This window comes from Macaca mulatta, chromosome 11 (assembly GCF_049350105.2).
Source record: "Macaca mulatta isolate MMU2019108-1 chromosome 11, T2T-MMU8v2.0, whole genome shotgun sequence".
Taxonomy (NCBI): Eukaryota; Metazoa; Chordata; class Mammalia; order Primates; family Cercopithecidae; genus Macaca; species Macaca mulatta.
The window spans coordinates 109358969-109373571 of NC_133416.1; the positions used below are offsets into that span (position 1 = coordinate 109358969).

The 14603-nt window shown below is 41.6% G+C and overlaps 1 protein-coding gene across 6 annotated transcripts in view; it reads right to left on the minus strand.

Annotated features, from left to right (window-relative positions):
* WASHC3 (WASH complex subunit 3) overlaps nt 1–10223 on the minus strand; it is a 47224-nt gene extending 37001 nt beyond the window's left edge. For 3 of the 6 annotated variants that reach the window (XM_077954821.1, XM_015152603.3, XM_015152602.3), the window contains exons 1-2: nt 10153–10223; nt 9503–9601 (exon numbers count right to left, since the gene is read on the minus strand). In XM_077954821.1, coding sequence (XP_077810947.1) covers nt 9503–9601; nt 10153–10203 — 150 coding nt within the window. In that variant the 5' untranslated portion in view covers nt 10204–10223. Of the gene's footprint in view, nt 1–9502; nt 9602–9967 lie in introns of all 6 variants that reach the window. The other 3 variants (XM_015152605.2, XM_015152600.3, XM_015152599.3) reach the window with 1 other exon arrangement.
* Nucleotides 10224–14603: the final 4380 nt, after the last annotated feature.

The following is a 14603-nucleotide window of genomic DNA, read 5'->3' on the forward strand; positions in this document are numbered from 1 at the left end:
TGATTTACTATCCATCTATTTCCAAGGCAGTACATTTTATAAAGTTTAAAAAAGGGCAAAATAAAGAAGGAAATATGGAGTTACTAGTTGAATACGGAAACAAAACACTGGTTTTTCATGGTTGTAAAATACCTTGCTTATATATCCATTTCTCTAAAAGGGAAACAGTATTTTAAGATAATGGATCTCTTGGTATACCCCACTGTGTTGTATGTGCCCCAGAAGCCAGAAAAGGAAGCAATCAATGGTTTTATTAGGTTGTGTCTGATACTTAAGCCCAGCAGTTGTTAAAGATGTAAGAGCAAATAAGGATTTAAGTAAAACATTATCTGATTAAAAGTTAAGTCCAATGGCAGGCTAAAAAAATGAATGTAGAAGATAAGCACTAAAGAAACTTTTAGGTTATGTGACAATTCTCAGCACTTTTGCTTGTACCTAAAGATTTTAGAAAAAAGAAAAATTTCAGAATATTAAAAAATTATTTAAAAATCCAATATCTCAGGCATGTAATTAGTCTGAGTTTGGCTGAGGGCGCTTGTAATCCTAGAACTTTGGGAGGCTGAGGCAGGCAGATGGCTTGAACTCAGGAGTTCAAGACCAGCCTGGGCAACATATGGAAACCCTGTCTCTACAAATACAAAAAATTAGCCAGGTGTGGTGGCATGCACCTGTAGTTCCAGCTACTTGGGGCACTGAGGCAGGAGGTCTAGGCTTCAGTGAGCTAAGATCACTCCACTCCACTCCAGCCTGGGTGACAAAGTGAGACCCTGTCTTACAAAAAAACAACAAAAAAAGTTTGAATTAAAATAACATTCTGGCCAGGTACAGTGGCTCATGCCTATAATTCCAGCACTTGGGAGGCCGAGGCCGAGGGATCACTTAAGCCCAAGAGTTGGAGACCAGCCTAAATAATGTAGTGAGATGCCATCTCTAACTCTCTCTCTCTCTCTCTCTCACACACACACACACACAAACACACACACAAAATTAGCCTGGTGTAGTGACATGCCTATAGTCCAAGCTTCTAGGGAGGCTGAGGTGGGAGGATCACTTGAGCCCAGGAAGTTGAGGTTGCCCTGAGCTGTGATCACGCCACTGCACTCCAGCCTGGGTGATAGAGCAAGACCCCGTCTTAGAGGGAAAAGAAAAAAAAATTATAAAAAACCCCCAAAACCCAAAGTTCACATTTGACACTCCTGTTTACAAAGTACCACTACTTTAAAACTCACTATAAGGTTAAATGCTCAGGTTTCACCTGCAATATGTGTAGATCTTATGTTGCTTCCCGCCAACCCCTCAAAATTTGCAGTCCCAATGGATGACCATAAGATTTTGCTGACTAAAGCAAGAATAAAAATGCTCACTGGGGATTTGTGATGGAAGAGGAGATGACCCTAAGTACCTCTGCAATGTGGGTCTGATTCTACTACTTTCTCTGTCATCTAATCTCTCTTCTACTCTGGTGCCAATCACTGGAAGAGTTACAAAAGTAGCCTAATATGCAGACAGTTTTTGCAAAGTTGAGTTCTTCACAGAAGGCAGTTTTATACTCTTCTCTTTAGTGAAGAACTCTAAAAACTGTGCCACGGACGAAGAAAGAAGCCTAGCAATTTGTTTCAAACTTAATTCTGGCTTGAGGGTTTATCTATGACTGAAGTTGTTTAAGTTTGGGTTTGGTTCAAACCAGATCCTGTCGGGGGATGGGGAAAGTTTTCTTTTTCCTCCTAGTTCACTCTCAGTTCAAAAACTAACAGTTGAGGTTCCTCTTTTGTTGAGAGAAACAGTCAGTTGGTTCTGGTTTAAGGCTTTAAATAAATAAGGACTAGAGGCCTATTAGGTACTATTAACAAAAACATTTCAAAACACCAAAGTGACTTTAACTTGGGAGAAAATGGCACCTTACATTTGAATACATATATTCTTGGAATTGACATAAAAATATATTACATCAAATAGACATAGTAGCAAAGAAGTGAATATGAATCTAAAAATAGATTTTAATATAGCTATAAGAAGGTACTTGTACTGCACACTCTCACTTGAAACTGACATAAGCATGCTTCTTAATCAGGTAAGTCAGTGCAATGTAAGAGAGTAATGAGATATTGACTTTTCCAGTTAAAAAATCAGTGGGAATCCAGTTCTGCTACTTTCTGTGTATGTGCAGCTAATGCAGCTACAACTACTGGGGGCATGCAAAAATATGTTGAATGAATGAATGACTAAGCAAATGATTTAAACTCCTCTACATCTTAGTTTCTGTATCTGTATGAGTGGGATAACTAAGCCTCTCTCAAAGGGCTGACTGCGATAATTAAATACACATAAAGCACTTAGTATGATGCCCAGCACAGAGTAAGTACAGAATAAATATTAGTTGTCATCTCATTGAGCAGCCTCCAGCTGACATGAATATCCAAATTGCTAAAATATATATTGTAGAAAATCAGTTACAGTCAACCCTAGATTATCAAACATAAAGGAGAAAAAGGTGGGACAACAGCAAGATGGGGGAACAGGACTTTCCAGCACTGATCCTCCCACAGAAACATCCATTTGAAAAACTATTCACACATGAAAATACCTTCTCAAGAGCTAAGGAAACCAGGTGAGAAATTGTAGCACTGGGTGTAGCACAAAAATAAGAAAAAACACATTGAAGAGGGTAAGAAGGACAGTTTTACAGAACTCATGTCACCCTTTCCCCAACTCCAGGCAGCACAGCATGGAGAGAGATACCCTCCAAGTGGGCGAAGGAGAGGTAGTGAGCACAGGACTTTGCCTTGGACCACAACACCAGGCCCACCCCAGTAGAACTCAGTGCTGAGCAAGCCCCTCAGCCCAGACTCCAGGCTGACACCTGCAGGCAAAGCCTTTAGGCCCCTCCTGGCACTAGGCTGGATCACCTAGTTCTGAGTTCTAGGCTTCTCCCACTGGGACCCCAGGCTCCAGACCAGCTCAAGACTCAGGACAGCCCCAGCACCAGGCAAGACTGCATAGATTGTCTCCAGGTCTGCTCCAAGGGCAGGCCAGCCCCAGTGGCCCTAGGTTCTAGACCACTCCCAGCACAGGGCTGGCCTCCATGGGCCCAAGGTTCAGGCCCACCCCAGCACCAGGCGAGCTCCTGCAGATACAGGTTCCAGGCCTGACCAATGCCGAGTCAGCTCCTGTGGCCCCAGTTTGGCTCCTGCAGCCCACACCCCAGTAGAAGTAGGTTTTAGGCCCATCCCAGTAGGCCCTTCTGTTGGGCTGGCACCCATAGACATAGGCTCCAGGACCATCCCTGTGGACTCAAGTTCCAGGCTAGCCACTATTGCCCTAGGACCCCGGCCAGCCCCATGTAGCCCAAGTCACCAGGCCACCACCTATAATCCCAGGCTCCAGTCTGGCCCCTGTGACCCCAGGCTGCACACTTGCCCCAGCACCACGCTGGCCCCAGGCAAATCCCTGTGGTGAGTCAGAATCTAGGTATGTTCCAGCAGACCCAGAGTCTGGGACCACTCTAGTAGATTCCATTGCCAGACTGGCCCCCATGGACTGAGGCTTCAGGACCATTGCTGCAGACTCAGGCTCCAGGCTAGTCACAGTACAACCAGGACTCAGGCCCACCTCCACATACTCTGGCTCCAGGTCCATCCCAGGGGTCCCAGGCACCAGGCCCACCTTGGAACCTGGCCAGACACTGCAGACTCGGGCTCAAGGCTCATCCCAGTGTCAGACCAGCCCCTGCAGACTTAGGTTTCAAGTCAGAACCCTAAGGATCCAGGCCCACCTCTATAGAGCTAATCAGCAGGTCCATCCCAGTGGATCAGGCTCCAGGAACAACCCTATAACCCCAGGCACCAGGCCAGCCTACCCAAGGACTCCAGCAGCAAGCCTGCCATGCACCACAACAGATGGCCTGTCTAGAACCTCTGGATGGGCTTACTGGTGAAGGGCTTTCCCAGACAAAGCCAGTCTGCAAAGACTGGAATAAGTCCTTACTTCTTCAAACACATACATACCAACACATGGCCACAAAGACCAAGAATAATCAGGGAAACACGTCACTGCCAAAGAAACAAAATAAATCACCAGTAACTGACCCTTCTTCACAACGAATCCAAAATTATTGTTTTAGGGAAGCTCAGTGGACTTCAGGAAAATTCAGAGAAACAATTCAATGAAATCAAGAAAATAATAAGTGACCAAAATGAGAAATGTAACAGAAAGATTGGAATTATTAAAAAAAAAAAATCAAACAGCAATTTTAGAGCTGAAAAAAAATGTATACAGTCAAATTCAGAATATTCTAATACTGTCATGGTGATTAAATCATTTGTATCTTTAGTATGAAAGTTAACAGATAAAACTATTACAAATAATAATAGCTAAAATAACTTAAGGGATATGCAGTGTAAAAAGATGTACAATGCAAAATCAAAAACAAAATGTGGAGAGGTGGAGTAAAAGTGCAGAAGTTTTTTATGTTATCAGTTATGTTATTATTAGTTTAAAATAGCCTGTTATAACATGTTTTATGTGAGCCTCATGGGAACAACAAAGCAAAAACCTAATAGTAAATACACAAAAGATAAAAAGTAAGGAATCACAGTATATCACTAGAGACAATCATTTAATCACAAAGGATGACAGCAAGAATGGAAGAAAGGAACAAAAGATCTATAAAGCAACCAGAAAACAATGAACAAAATCGCAGCAGTAAGTCCTTACCTATCAATAATTACCTTGAATGTAAATGGACTACATTCTCTGATCAAAAGACACAGGTTGACTGAATAAGATACAAGAATAAGACTCAACTACATGCTGTGTACGAGAGACTCACTTCACCTTTAAAAAATGGACGCACATAGATTGAAGTGAAAGAATGGAAAAGAGCTGGGCACAGTGGCTCACATTTGTAACCCTGGGATGCCAAGGCAGGAGGATCCCCTGAACTCAGGAGTTTGAGACCAGCCTGGGCAACATGGTGAGACCCCGTCTCTACAAACAATTAAAAAATTAGCTAGGCATCGTGGTGTGTGCCTGTGGTCACAGCTACATGGGAGGCTGAGATAGGAGGATAGCTGGAGCCTGGGAGGTTGAGACTACAATAAGCCATGTTCACGCTACTGTACTCCAGCATGGGATGTAGAAGGAGACCCTGAAAAAGGGAAGGGAAGGAAAGGGAAGGGGAAAGAGAAGGGAAAAAAGAAGGGAAGGGAGGGAAGGAAAGAAAGAAAGAGAGAGAGAGAAGGAAAGGAAAGAAAGAGAGAAAGAAGAATGGAAGAGAATATTTCAAGTAAATAGAAACCAAAAAAGAGCAGGAGTTGCTCTTTTCAGATAAAACAGACTATAAGTCAAAGGCTGTAAAATGAGTCAAAGTAGGTCATTATATAATGGTACAGGGAGCAATTCATCAAGAAGATATAACAACTGTAAACATATATGCATCTAACATGGGAGCACCTAAATACATTAACATATTAATATTAATAGATCTGGAGATAGACTATAATATAATAATAATGGGGGATATCAATAACCTACTTTCAACCATAGACAGATCATCCAGGCAGAAAATCAGTAATGAAACACTGGCCCTAACAGACATATGTAGAGAATTCAATAAAACAGCAACAAAATACACATTCTTCTCAAGGGCCCACAGAACATTCTCCAAGTTATATGATATGCCACAAAACAAGTTTTAATACATTTAAGAAGACTGAAATCATATCAAGTATCTTTTCTGACCATACTGGTTTGAAACTAGAAATCAATAATAGAAGGAATCTTGAAAAAAAATCATAAATATCTGGAAATTAAATAACATGCTCCTAAACAACCAATAGGTCAAATAAAAGGGAAATTAAAAAATATTTTTGAGACAAATGAAAATAGACATACAACACATCAATACTTATGGAAGGTGGTAAAAGCAATTTTTTTTTTTTTTTTTGAGACAGAGTCTTGCTCTGTCGCCCAGGCTGGATTGCAGTGGCCGGATCTCAGCTCACTGCAGGCTCCGCCTCCCGGGTTCATGACATTCTCCTGCCTCAGCCTCCCGAGTAGCTGGGACTACAGGCGCCCGCCACCTCGCCTGGCTAGTTTTTTTTGTATTTTTTAGTAGAGCCAGGGTTTCACTGTGTTAGCCAGGATGGTCTCGATCTCCTGACCTCGTGATTCGCCTGTCTCGGCCTCCCAAAGTGCTGGAATTACAGGCTTGAGCCACCACGCCCGGCAGGTAAAAGCAGTTTTAAGAGGAAAGGAAGTTTCAGCAATAAAGACATATAACAAAAAAGGTGAAAGATCCAAAATAAACATCCTAGTGTTACAACTCAAGGAATAGAACAAATAAAACCCAAAGTTAGTAGAAGGAAAAAAATAATAATGATCGGAACAGAAAAAAATGAAAGAGACTAGAAAAACAATAGAAAAGATGAATGAAACTAAGAGCTGGATTTTTGAAAAGATGAACAAAATCCACAAACTTTTAGCTAGATTAAGAAAAGGAGAAGATTCAAATGATACCAGAAATGAAAGAGATGTTATAACTGATACCACAGAAATACAAAGAATTGCCTTTTACAGCCACAGAGCGCAACTCAGCTCAGTGACGTTAAAATGCTGATGAACTTAAGGTCTGGTGTGTGTTTGAAAGAATCAGTGAAGCTTTTCTTTTTTTCTTTTCTTTTTTTTGTTTTGTTTTTTTGAGATGGAGTATTGCTCTGTTACCCAGGATGGAGTGCAATGGCGAGATCTTGGCTCACTGCAACCTCCACCTCCCAGGTTCAAGTGATTCTTCTGCCTCAGCCTCCCAAATAGCTGGGAATACAGGTGTGTACCACCACACCTGGTTAATTTTTGTATTTTCAGTGGAGATGGGGTTCCACCATGTTGGCCAGGCTGGTCTCAAACTCAGCCTCAGGTGATCTGCCCACGTGGGCACAAAGTGCTGGGATTACAGGTGTGGGCCACCGTGCCCAGCCCATCAAAGCTTTTCAAGTAGATAAGGAGTATTTGAATATGGGACCACTGATACATTCAGAACAGAAGTTTTTGCTTTCTTTGTCTCTTTCATGGTGGTAGCTGGGGTGAACTGAGATGGTCCCAATTTTGTATAGGAATGTTTAGATAAGAATTTTTTGTTTCTGTCCTGTGGTTGAGTTGGTGCCATAGAGAATTCCCATAAAATTCAATTCCATTACTTAAAATAGTTTTTTTTTTTAAACTAGTTTTTCTATCAACCAGCCCCAGTCTGAAACTTGAGACAGTGTTAACACAAAAGAGCATACTCTACCTACAAAGACATGACCTAGAGTAGTTCTTCAAGCAGGTCAGTTTTAGGACACATTAATTCTATCCAACTAGACTAGCTATTTTACAACTATGGAAGACAACTTTATAAACTCTGCTTTAACTTACAAAGGTTATTTAATAATCCCATTGTTTTGATGATTCTAAAGATTATAAGTTTATTTTTACAGTCTACTCTTAAATATTACTGTTGAGGCATATATACAGCAATGGTGGACTTAATTCTGCCTAAGATATCTGAGCATCTGTACTAAAATATGAAGCTACCTTCATTTGGTTGGTATGCTAAAGAAATTTTGTAAGTATCTCATTTTTAAAAAATTTGGTTTGTGTGTTCTGTGTGCTCAGGAATTTTTCCACAGTACCAGAGATCACTGTAGTGATTAAATTTGACCCTTTTGACAGAAAACAGAATAATAGATTCCTAGGGATAAAAAAGGGGTGACTGCAAAGGAACATGAGGTAATTTTTGGAGTGATTCTACACCTTGTTCTACAACTATTCTACATCTTGATTATGTTATGATTATGAATTTGTCAAATCTCATACTTAACGGTAAATTTTAGTGAATATAAGCTCATACTTAAATAAACATGACTTTACAATTAAAACAAAAGAAATATGAAGGCTCATAAGAGACTGCTATGACCAATTATATGCCAACAGATTGGATAACCTAGAATGGATAAGTTCCTAGACACATACAACCTATCAAGACTAAATCATAAAGAAATAGGTAATCTGAACAGACCGATAATAAGAGATCAAATCAGTAGTTAAGTCTCCCACTAAACAAAACCCCCCGGACCTGATGGCTTCACTACTGAATTCTACCAAACATTTAAAGAAGAACTAATACAAATCCTTCTCAAATTCTTCCAAAATACTGAAGAGGAGGGAAAATTTTCAAACTCAATTTAGGAGACCAGCATTATCCTGATTCCAAAGCCAAACAAATACACTACAAGAAAAGAAAACCAAAGGTCAATATCTCCAATGAACATAGAAGCAAAAATCCTCTACAAACTCTAATTGCTAAGGCTATACCTTACATAAGGCAGAATGTTCAACAGACTTACTTGTGAATTATCTAAGCCCCATAATTTACTTTTCTTTCCTTAAATGCAATTTCAGCCCATGGTTCCCATTGTCCTCCCCATCTTCTTTTTTGGCTTTTTAAAAGACAGGGAGTCCCTGGATCCTGGATCTTGTACCTATCCCCTTTTTTAAAACAAAAACAAAACACTGAGTTTCTCTATGTTGTCCAGGCTCGTCTCAAACTCCTGGGCACAAGTGATCCTCCTGTCTCTGCCTCCCGAGTAGCTGGGATTACAGGTGCACACTACTGTGCCAGCTCTGGCACCTGGTCCCTAGTTGGATACTTAATCCTTACAAGTCATTTGCAGAAAATATTTTTATTTCTATAATCATATTTGATGCCAAAGTTATGTTTCCAGCCTATCTCCTCTAGCCATCTTTTAGATTCGGAATGTAAAATAAATTTAATATAAACAATGTGGTTTTGGGGTACGAGAACGAATAACAAATAGCAAAATAAAAACTATTTTGGGGTACGAGAACGAATAACAAATAGCAAAATAAAAACTATTTTCAACTAATTTTAGAAGTTGGGCACGGTGCCTCGGGCCTGTAATCCCAGCACTTTGGGAGGCTGAGGCTGGTAGATCGCCTGAGGTCAGGAGTTCGAGACCAGCCTGACCAACATGGTGAAACCCCCGTCTCTACTAAACACAAAAAATTAGCCAGACATGGTGGCGCATGCCTGTAATCCCAGCCACTCAGGAGGCTGAGACAGGAGAATCGCTTGAACCCGGGAGGCGGAGGTTGCAGTGAGCCGAGATCGCGCCACTGCGCTCTAGCTTGGGTGATAGAGTTAGACTCTGTCTAAAAAAAAAAAAAGAAAAAAAAGAAATTTTAGATTTCCTATTGTTCTCTTTAATCGCAGTAAGCCTGACTGAACTATCTCACAAGGACCTCTAGAACACTAATTCAGTAGAGGAGGGTTGCAAGATTGATTGTAACAGAGTAAAAGAGAACTTAAGGTGTGTTAACACAATTGGGTGACAAGAGGTCATGATACATGAATAAAGACTGTAATTCTTGTTTTACTCCATTTGTCAATCTCAGCAGTGCAAGGTGACTTCTAGGCGACTCTATAAACCAGTATCACAGGACCTACCTCCTCACAAACTGTAGAAAAGCGGTTGAGGAACTGTACAGTGTGCACCACAAATTGGTTTAGAAAAGCCACCGTTCTTTTCTGTTGAATAGCTGGCACCTGTGTTACGTAAAAACAAACATGGTTCATACAGGAGGAACGTACACAGTGCAAACCTTTTCATATTTGGAAATAATCACGAGGCACTTTGCTGTGTGATACGAATTTCTTGAAGGACTGGGAATAGTCATTAACTTGTTTTCCTAAACTGTAGGTGGGGTGTCCGAAGACAACAGAGGTGCATAAAAGTTTGAGAACAGGCTCTAGACTCACTGGGACGAATTTTGGCAGGCAGAAGCAACACACATAAACACACACAAAAACTTGGGGGCTGAAAAAGAGGTAGGGCTAGCTATCACAACCGGCGTCTATCGCCGGCGGCACAGAGACACGAAAGATGGGAAGCGAAAGTTGGGAGATGCACACCGTCTCCTTAATCAGTTCAAGAGGGACCCCATTTGAAGGTGGACTGCGGAGCTCTCCCTCCTGAGGCCGGCAGAAGGGCCCGGGGCCGTGACAGAGTGGGGACCCGGAAGGTGTGGTCTCCCCGGGAAGCTGCGTCTTCCCCATCCTCCTCCCGGTGGAGGAGTTTAGTATCGTCTTTTACAAACCTTGGTCAGGTCTATGCCTGACCCCATGAGAGGAAGCCCGTCCTCATCCATCTCCTCTGCGGGCGGGAGACCCCGAGTTCACCCACAAACCCCTCCCAGATGGGGCCCGACCAACCCGGTAATCGCGTCTCAACTTTCCCCCCAAGTCCCCGCCTCCGGGGCCCTTCCCGCCGGAAGAAAATGCCTCCGCTCACTAATCACTCGGCGACTTCCGGAGAGCCCGCCTCCTCGCTCGGCATTCTGGGATTGGTAGTTTTAGTCCAGATTGTGACGTCAATTTCGCGATGGTGCAAGGATGCAGTTATAGCAGTAAAATCTTAGGAGGCAAACAAAACAAAACAAAGCCAGAAGTTGCGTCCCTTTGAGGTTACCCCTACTTAGTCCTGTCTGTTATATAACGGCTCCGTCATTCCTTGAGCAACAATTTTTTTTTTTTTTTAATCCTAAGTGTCATATATACTCTGCTAGGCTTTTACTGTGAAAACAAAGATTGAGTTTGATTGCTGCATTGGGGAGGTTTATGCTCTGAAGAATGAGAAATAAGACCTACTTCCAAAGGGTGTGTGTGTATATACACACCAGTTCCCAGGCTGGTCTCGAACTCCTGACCTCAAGCGATTCTCCTGCCTCAGCCTCCCAGAGTGCTGGGATTACAGTCGTGAGCCAACCCGCCTGGCCTTCCAAAGGTTTTTAAAACGTGAAATAAAACGTCAACTACTAGAGGTGAGGCACAAACCTACGGAAGTGACTGCCATTTACAGGGAGCATGGAAAAGATGAAGACCAAGTTGGCAGCTTTAAAATGGGGGTCTTGCTGTGTCACCCAGTCTGGTGTGCGGTGAGGATTATAGCTCACCGTAGTCTCAAACCCCTTGGCTCAAATGATCTTCATGCCTTGGCCTCCCTAAGCACTGGGATTATAGGTGTGAGCCGCTGGCACCTGGCCCTGTTGGTTTGGTTGAAGCAAGTAATCCCATACATGGAGAATGGTAGGAAATGAGGTAAGAGTGCTACCGGTGGAGGGTGTCCAGGTTCTTGACGTTTTGAACAAAGAATTGGACAAAATGCACAAAGCAAGGAAAGAATGAACCAAGAAAAGCAAAGATTTATTGAAAACCAAAGTACTCTCCACAGTGTACTGGATACAGAATCTTCTTAGGTCCAAATACCCGCTAGAGATTTCCCATTGGCCACTGGTGTTCTCCTCATGCAAATGAAGTGGTGGCCACAATCAGTATGATTGGTTGTGGAAAGCAACCAATCAGAGGCTGAAGTAAAGTTACAAAGGTCACACTCCTATACAAACATCTGATTGGTTGTGGAAAGCAACCAATCAGAGGCTAAAGTGATGTTACTAAGTTGCACTTCTATGCAAAGGAAGATTTGGTCCGCAATCAGTCTGATTGGTTGAGGTACCTTCAATTTCCATCTGCCTGTCAGAAAAGGTGGGGATTTGCAAAGGGAGTAGCCGCTGCTCCTTTTGTTACTTAGGTGTGGAAATTTGGGGTTTACCTTTTGATTTAGTTCTAGGAAGTCAGCGTGAATTGGCCTTAGGTGCCCTGCCTCCAGACCCTATTCTGCTTCAGGAGACGTAGCCAGAAAAATTTCATTTAAGGGCCTTTTATGCCAGATTTGATACTATAGTCCATGTTTATCTAATGTGATCCATAGGGCATCTGTAGCAATTAGTTGGGTGTGGGTATTGTTTCTTAAAGTTGCACATTGCACAGCTTAACCTTACAGTGATCACCTTCTGATTGAACTTTCTTAATTTTTCTTTCAAGAAGGCAAATCTTCTCTGATTTTCTTTGTATCACTATGGTCATTTCTTTTCAGTTTCTTTTGCTGGTTGCTTCGCATGTCCCCATTCTCTAGAGTTTCTCACATTTATATATCTAACCCAGATCTTACATTGGAAGCCAGTATAACTGAAGCAGAGCGAGCAAGGTGGGGAAGGACATGATGGATAAAAGTTATGTGGAGACCTGATCATGCAGAGCTTTATGGGACATCATAAGGACTTTGGCTTTCACTTTGGGTGTGATGGGAAGTCATGGAAATATCCAGAGCAGAAAAATGATGGGAGCCACTGAAGAGCTTTTAAGCAGGGGGTGGCATGATCAGAATTGCATTTTGGGACATTCTGTTTGGTACAAGGTAATGAATGTGACTTGAAGGTAGGTGGCTGAGCCTGGAAAGGTTACATAGCTCTAACAGTCACTCTTTACTCCATCCTCCTTTATATCTAGTCATTCATCAAATCTTACCTCTTCTATTTCCTAAGTAGCTCTTGAATCAATCTGTAACTCTCCATCCTTACTGCCATATCTCAAGTTCTGTACGACACAGTTTTATGCCTGGGTTACTGCAATAGCTTCTTCCTGCCTCCATCTTGTGTCTCCAATCTATTCCACACATTGTAGCCACAGTGATTTTTAAAAAGACAAATCTGATTATATTACCCAGGATATAATTTCGTTCCCCATCTCCCTCAGTTTAATATGCTCACACGTCCTCTCTATGGCTCTTGGCCACTTCTTTAACCTTAACTCTCACTGTTATAACTTTCTCCTTAGCCCCAAATAATTTCTTTCAATTCCTGGAACTGCTTGCAGTGTGTGGGTCTTTCAAGATGTTGTCTTCCTTCTGCCTGGAACAATCTCCCTTGCTTCCCAACAACCCCTGCCTGGCTAACTCCTACTCATTCTTCACATCTCTTCTCTCCTTTATCCTTGGTTTTCAAGTTTGAATATAATGTGCGTGGGGTATGGGTATGGTTTTCTTTGTATTTATCCTGCTTGTGGTTTGGTGAGCTGCTCAGATCTGTGGGTTGGTGTTCTAAATCAAATTTGAAAGAAAGATTTTTGACCATTAATTCTTCAAAAAACGTTTTTGTCATTTTTCTCTTTTTCTGGGACTTCAAAAATACTTGTATGTTAGACTGGTTAATATTGCCCACAGATCATGGTGCTCTGCTCATTTCCCCCAAAACATTTACTTCTCCCTGTGTTTCAGTGTGGATAATTCTTACCAACCTATCTTCAAGTATTTTCTAGTTTCCAGTTTAGTTCCAAAACACATCTAATAAATTGATTTCAGATATATTTTTGTTCTAAAAATCTGTTTTTTAGAGTTTGTTTTTCTCTTGAAATTCCCTTCATTCATCTTTTCCTCTATATTAAAAAAATGTATAAGTTTTTAAAAAGTCCTTATCATGCCAATTTCTGGTTCATCTATGTGCCTGCTTCTATTGACAACTTTTTCCTAATTATGGGTTGTGTTTCCTGCTTTTTAGCATGTCTTATAATTTTTAATTTTATTATGAACATTGTGAAAAAAAGAACAGAAAGTTCAGTAAGAAATGGAACATTCAGATTCATTCACACTTTGAATTGAGCTGATGCTGGGCTGCAGCTTTAGATGAAGTTCACCTGCAGTTAATTCAATTCAACCTCCTGCAAAGGACTGAGCTCTTGGATCTTGTCAGTGTTTGTGTTAGAGAGGGAGGGATGGGCCATAGTTTCAGATCATTTGGTTCACCTTCAGATTCAGCTTTAGCAGGGCTCAGGAATCCAAGCACTGTAAGAATGTGCAAGATTCAGTGAATTCTCTCTCCTTACTGAAAACATTTCTTCCATTGCTGCTTTCTTAGCAATCTTGGGTGTGGGATGTAGGCCTAAGTGATTTATTTTTGTGATTGAGGTCCTTCCAGACCCAAGTCTGTCTCACCAGCTTATACCATTGGCAAAGTCTCAGCCACTTTCTCCTTAACTCTGCAGTCTCCTAGAGTGTTGTAGGCTTGTTCTTCCATCTACTTGTATCCAGACCACGCCCTTCTCCCTGGGCATGGCAATGCCACAGCTCTCTGTTAAACTATGTTCCTCCAAACATAGGCATGACTATAGAATTTATTTCATTAAGGTCTTATATACATGGCTTTTCAACAGCCCCATAAAAAGTATGATTTTTATCTGGTTATTTCTTATTACCACTATGTAAAAGGCTTTCATGCATCTTTCTGTATTCTAACTTGTAGCAGAAGTCTTAACATTCCATCCTTAGAGCTTTCCTGAAGCCACAAAGATTAGATTAACTGTTCGTACATGCTTCCATAGCATTCTCTGCTTAACTCTATCATAGCACATATAATTGCCTGTTTGAAAGCCTGCTATATTATCAATTTAGGGCAGAGTCTCTGTTAGTTCACTATTAAGGCCCTAGCCCAATGTTTGTCCTATAGTAAACGCTAAGTATCTTCTGAGTGACATTTGGGCTTAATGAACCTTGTACTTCCACATCCTACTTGATATTTCATTAACCTTTGATTTAGGTGGGACTCACAACTCTGGGTACTCCATCAGTCTCCCTGAGCAGAATTCCCCACTGGTCAGCCTAGCCTTCTTCTCTAGAGCCAAGAGAGACTCCCAGCCAGGAGAAAAAAATCAAACAAAC